The following is a 5,980-nucleotide window of genomic DNA, read 5'->3' as shown; positions in this document are numbered from 1 at the left end:
TTTCATTAAGGCTGAAAGAACTAAAACACAATCGTTTGATAATTGGTTGACAATTAACATTCTGTAAGGACTGATTGATCCTTGTTAGCACGCTCACACACTCATAATTACAAAAATAACCTTCGAAATTCAAAAAAGTCAACAACATTACAAAAACTTGTGTACCATAACATTACCTAAATGTTTAATACTATAATAATATATATTAAATAAATTTTTGTAATTCCTTACAGATTTTCGTTATTCATTTACAAAAATTTTTTCTAATAAGAGAAAAATAAGCATTTTAAAAAATTAATTTTTTATATTAATTTTTCCGTTTATAATAATAATCGTGTTGGAGATTCCCAGCAACCACAGCTTCACATGTCTTGCTGGGAGAGGGAGACTTGGAAAGGAGAAAAAAAATAAAAAAATAAAAAAAATTTGAGTCACTCAGGAAACAGTGGTGTGAGAGAGAGAGGAATTGGGATCCTCCCATTCATTTCGGTCCTTTATTCCCTCTTTGCAGAGTCTTCGGACCCACTTTGAGGCCTAATTTTGATAATCCGAACCGTTCATATTTTTACATTTATTTAGTATATCATACCTGTAAAAAATCAAGTTGATCGGATATCAGAAAGTATGTGTTCAGAAAACTATTTATTAAAAAATAGTTTGTAGTCCCAATTTTCTGAACGCATACTTTCTGATATCCGATCAACTTGATTTTTTACAGATATAATATACTGAATAAATTTAAAAATATGAATAATTTGAATTATCAAAATTAAACCTCAAAGTAGACCCAAAGCCCCTGCATGGAATGAAGGAGGGGCTCAAGGAAGGGATCCGGACGAGAGAGAGAGAGAGAGAGAGAGTCCGCGGCATGTTCCGTAAAATAAATAAAAAAGATTAGGGATCTCTACAACACAAGGTCGGGTTTGGCCAGACGAAACGAAGATGGACGAAGATGCAAGTTATTGCGAATTCGGAACGGTGGTGGTTTTGAACTGGCCTCCAATGTTTGAGTTTGAGTACTGGCAAACGATTAATCAAGCGTCACTTATAAGTGATTTGCGCCTGGCTTGCAAGAAGGGGGATTTGCAATCGGTGGAGAGGTTGATTCGAAGGAACAGGAAATTGTGTTTGACAGAGAACTGCTCTGGGAAGACAGATCTCCATATTTTTGCGGTGAATCGCAAAGTAGGTGTAATACATCTGATTCTCAGATATTACAATGAGCCTGGGGTCACTGCAACGATAATGGTGGCTTGTCTGCACGTGGCCGTCAAGCCTAACCAGATCGACGTTCTTATCCACCTGTTAAAGTGGTCACTGGAGAAAGGCCCGACTTACTCCATGTATTTGCTTTCAAAGATTATAGAGGAATAACTGTTCTGGAATTACTCCAGGTATTTGCTTCCAAAGATTATAGAGGAATAACTGTTCTGGAATTACTCCAGGTATTTAATTCATTATCGTATACAATATAAAATTAATTTTTTTTTAAAAAAAAAATTCTCCAGATAACTATTTCTCTTCTCTTGGACGCATGTTTGCTTGTTTAAATCTCAGAATGGCTACGCACAAACAACCGATGAACCTGCAAATTATCGCGAAAAGGAATTGAATGGGCTTTTGATATGGAATTATAAATTCGCCAATTTGCTCCTGGCTTGCAAGATGGGGGATTTGGAAATGGTGGAGGAGTTGATTATAGAGAACAGGATATTGTGTTTTGAGAAGGACGGGTTTGGGAAGACAGCTCTCCATATTGCTGCGGAGAACGGCAAAGTGGATGTAATAAAACTGATTATTATAATTACTCAGAGATCTGCATATTCAAAGACCAACAACCCTTATTTCCTCCCCCTAAAGCCATTGCGGTGGCCATTTTCGCCAGAAAATCAATGAATACACTCACTCACTCAATGAATACTCTCTCTGTTCTGCACAGAAATGACTTGAAAATTTTTTCACCAAAATCCAAAATTGGATCTTGGTCTGTTTGAGAACATTTCATCAAATCTCTTACTTAATCTCACACACTCACTGGACCCTATGCATCGATTCCCTCTTTCATCAAATTTCCCTTCAAAATTTTATTAGTTTGCTGCGGTTTGTGGTGTTCTTATTTTCTCCAGCTTCAGTACAATTGGAAGGTGCAAGCGTGACTTATATTTTTCTTGTCCATCAAGTATTCCATAAAATGTGTCAATGACACAGCTACTATGATTTTGTTGTGTGGAGTAGAATTTTCTTCTCTCTCTCTTTTTTTTTTTTTGGTTAATAGGATTGAATTTAGGGAGGTTTATTAGAAAATCATTTTTCAAGTATTTTATCCCAATTAATCCATAAATTTATAAGATAATCTTGTATTTTAATAAGTCATATTATTTGAACATTTGATTTACCGAATCCTAATTCTCATATTTGAAGTATTTTATGGACATTTCTATCCTTACAAAATTTTTTTGAACGGTTAGCAATTTGGTGATGTGAATATTTATATTTTACAATATGAATATTCGCATTGACGTGTGAATGTTCACATTGGTAGTGTTAACATTCACATTGACGATGCGAACATTTACATCACGGAACATTCACACTGTAAATGTGAATATTATTAGGGGTATTTTGGTAACTATGCCAGTCATAGGACTTATTAGAATATAAGAAAATAATATGAACTAAATGGAACATACATAGGTAAAAAGGTATAATTGCTCCTTGAATTTATGAGACTTTTGAATTGAAATAAAATGTTTTCTGACTTTAGAGGTTTTCGGGAAGCTCTCTTCGATTTTTTTTTTTTTTTGTGAGTTTTTTTTTTTTTTGTCTTTGAGAGTCCCCCCCGAATTTGTTTTAAGGTATATCAGCCAAGCACCAGAAATTAATAAGATTGATAAAGTTTTACTTGTAAAACATGAAAAAAAATTGTTTCTAATAAAAACATTTTTTTTGTCAAATTAAACACTCTTAGAAACAGTGGAAAAATTGAAAACAAATTAGACAGTCCGCCTATTTGCTATGCTTTGCATCATTTTCATGTTGTTTCTCGTATTGTAATCTCTGCTTTCACAAATTGAGGAACTCACACTTGAATGTAATTGTAGGCTTTGAGAGTATTTCTTCCGTTGAACTCTGATGGTTCTGTGGCTATAGATATCTCTTATGACCCATCTTATTTAAATTTTCTTGGGATCTGTTGGGAACCTAGACTAATGATAACCTGGGATTTAATCAAGCACACCGGTGATTATAGTCAGAGAGGGTTGTCCAACGGCTCAAGGGATTTGACGGAAGAAAAAATCAAGCAAAATGATAATTGTAGTCCCGGAGGGTTGTCTAATGGCTCAAGGGATTTGACCGAAGAAAAAATCAAGCACAATGATAATTGTAGTCCTAGAGGGTTGCCCAACATACAAATAATCGAGCCCAATGATGATTATAGTCGTAGAGGGTTGCTCAATTGGTCATCCCATAGAAGCATTGTTGAGCCCTCCGTTCGATTCAGAACTGGTTTGCTACTGATAGCCGCACTGACCGCAGCAACAACCTTTGTAGTACCTTTTCACTTCCTTGGCAGCACTTCCAAAGAGGGCTATGAACAACATTCAATCATGCGTTGCTTGATCATCTCGTGTAATTCCCTGGTGTTCATTGCATCAGTGGGTGTTATTACATACCTCCTGCATGAATTCCCACTAAAGCCGTTGCCTCATAGCTTAATTTTGGCTCTATTTGGTTGTTATATGCTCTCATTAAATGCAATCATGCCGAATGGAGCTCTGGCACTGTTCTTCATATCAATTCCCATTTTGTTGGTTGGCATCTGCAGGGAAGCTTTATGGCTTTGCAAACCAGAGACTCACTTGAGCACGTCAGGTGATGTTAGTTCTTGTTGATCATGTTTTCTTTGGGTTGAAACATCTGGTGCTTCAACTTTTGTTATGTGTTGAATCATTAAATAAATTAAAAATATACATACATATATATATATATATATATGTATGTGTGCAATAATGGCAATACAGGCAGTGGAGCGACCCATGTGTTTTCCTCGTGGTTTGTTTCACTTGCCTTTTGTTGGGTATTGGCAGGAAAACTGTAGTGCGTATGTGTACCTTTGCTTGGAGCTAGGTCTGTTCTTAATTTCTAGTAATGCATAATGTACAACTTTAAGCTTCCTGAATGGTGTCTTATATGGTTTACTATTGTTGTATTTTGCGTTAAACTTCTAAATTTTCACTCCATTAACAACGGATATGGCTTGCTATATATTATCTATAAGTAAATATTGTGCCAAATATAACACAAAGTTTACTTATAGCTAAAATCTTTGTATCTATATTTTTCTTCTAAATACTCACATATAACATGTTGACGTTTTGTGAGAAAATTTGAAAATTTTTACATTCTATTATTGGAGCAACATTGCTACGATAAAACATTTTAACATCATGCATTGTTGAAATTTAGCGATAACTAGCTCTTTTTACCTATTCAACTAATGGAGATGCTCTTAATATGTCATTCAGATTATGAAACTACTCCTATATAAAATATATCGTCATACATGAATTGTGGAATTTTATCCTTTTTATAAAAGAAAGAAAGAAAAGGCAGCTTCAATTACACTTACTCATGGTTTTTTTCACTTTCCTGTTGTTGGGTCTTGGCATCAAAACTGTAGTGTGTATGTGTACCTTTGCTTGGAGTCAGGTCTTGTATTAATTTCTAGTGGTGGTAATGCATAATATATAACTTAGAGCTTCTTGAATGGTGTCTTATATGGTTTACTATTGCTATATTTTGCTTTAAACTTTTAAATTTTCACTCCATTGACAAGGGATATGGCTTGCTATATATTAAATATTGTGAAAAATATAACACAAAGTTTACTTATAGTTAAAATATTTGTATATATATTTTTCTTCCAGAGACTCACATATAACATTTTGACTGGACATGTGACGAAATTTGAAAAATTTTACATTCTGTTATTGGAGCAACATTGCTACAATAAAACATTTTAACACTATATTTACCTGTTCCCTTTATCCCCGGATCTAGCTAGCTTGAAGCTGACCAAACATCTTTTTCATTTTCAATGAGCTTTAGCTTTCCTTGAGTTGGCCGCTGGGTTCAGAGAGCCGTCTTCGTGGGGTCTCAATTATCCCGGTGGCGATGTCCAAAGCGTGATGGACCAGGTCAAATCGAGGAGCTTGCTATGGAGATAGGTCTCCGGTTCGTGAACCTAATGTCTCACTTGGCGACTCTAGACACATTTGAGTCCTAGAACCACAACCATTCAACGAGATTTGAAATGCCAAGGCTCTGCCGTACTTTTCCGGAAGGAGAAGGAAAGACTATAGGGATCTTCAAAAAAGAAATAGGGCACAACGGACACTTTTACAAAAAAGTCACAAGTGAGGCATAAGGTATAAAGGCTAGAGAAAGCCTAATCTCGAGCTGCACGAGGCAAAAATAGGGCCAGGAGATAGAGAGTTTTGGCGGTAAAAAAAAAAGAAAAAACAAACGATGAATTCCACAATCACTTTAAAGTGACATGTTATAAAAATAGCTCAATTTATGAAGCTTCTTATCTGGATAATCAATAAAATTCGACAGTAACTAGATATGTCATTCAAATTATGAAACAACTCTTAGAAAAAATATGTCATTCAGATCAAGAAGCTTCTTAATATGTCATTCAGATTATGAAACTACTCGCAGCTAAAATACATCGTTATAGATAAACTTTGAAATTTTATTCTTTTCATAAAAAGAAAGAAAGAAAAAGCAGCTTAAATTATATACTTCCCCATTGTTTGGTAACTAATCAAAAGTCATATTTTTTTGTTTTTAGTGATTTTATTTTTCATTTTTTTTGTGAAATGTTATAACTTTTTTGGTCTAGCATAGAACAATCTATCTAAAATCTACAAATAAAAAACAAAAAATGAAAACTAGTTATCCACAAAACAAATTT

At 34.5% G+C, this 5,980-nt stretch overlaps 1 protein-coding gene across 2 annotated transcripts; it reads left to right on the top strand.

Moving 5' to 3' along the window:
- The first annotated feature begins 841 nt into the window (after window positions 1–841).
- LOC114317970 (uncharacterized) lies at window positions 842–4,176 on the top strand. 2 transcript variants are annotated; one of them, XM_028264780.2, is made up of 3 exons: window positions 842–1,394; window positions 1,558–1,782; window positions 3,102–4,176. In XM_028264780.2, the coding sequence occupies exons 2-3, from the start codon at window positions 1,666–1,668 to the stop codon at window positions 3,891–3,893; spliced, it is 909 nt and encodes a 302-aa protein (XP_028120581.2). In that variant the 5' UTR covers window positions 842–1,394; window positions 1,558–1,665; the 3' UTR covers window positions 3,894–4,176. The 2 variants fall into 2 exon arrangements, with proteins under 2 accessions (XP_028120581.2, XP_028120577.2); XM_028264776.2 differs by having other exon boundaries at window positions 857–1,445.
- The last annotated feature ends 1,804 nt before the right edge of the window (window positions 4,177–5,980 follow it).

This window comes from Camellia sinensis, chromosome 1, assembly GCF_055761805.1.
Source record: "Camellia sinensis isolate YWXY chromosome 1, ASM5576180v1, whole genome shotgun sequence".
In the NCBI taxonomy this organism is placed as follows: Eukaryota; Viridiplantae; Streptophyta; class Magnoliopsida; order Ericales; family Theaceae; genus Camellia; species Camellia sinensis.
This window is presented reverse-complemented; position numbering and strand designations above follow the sequence as displayed.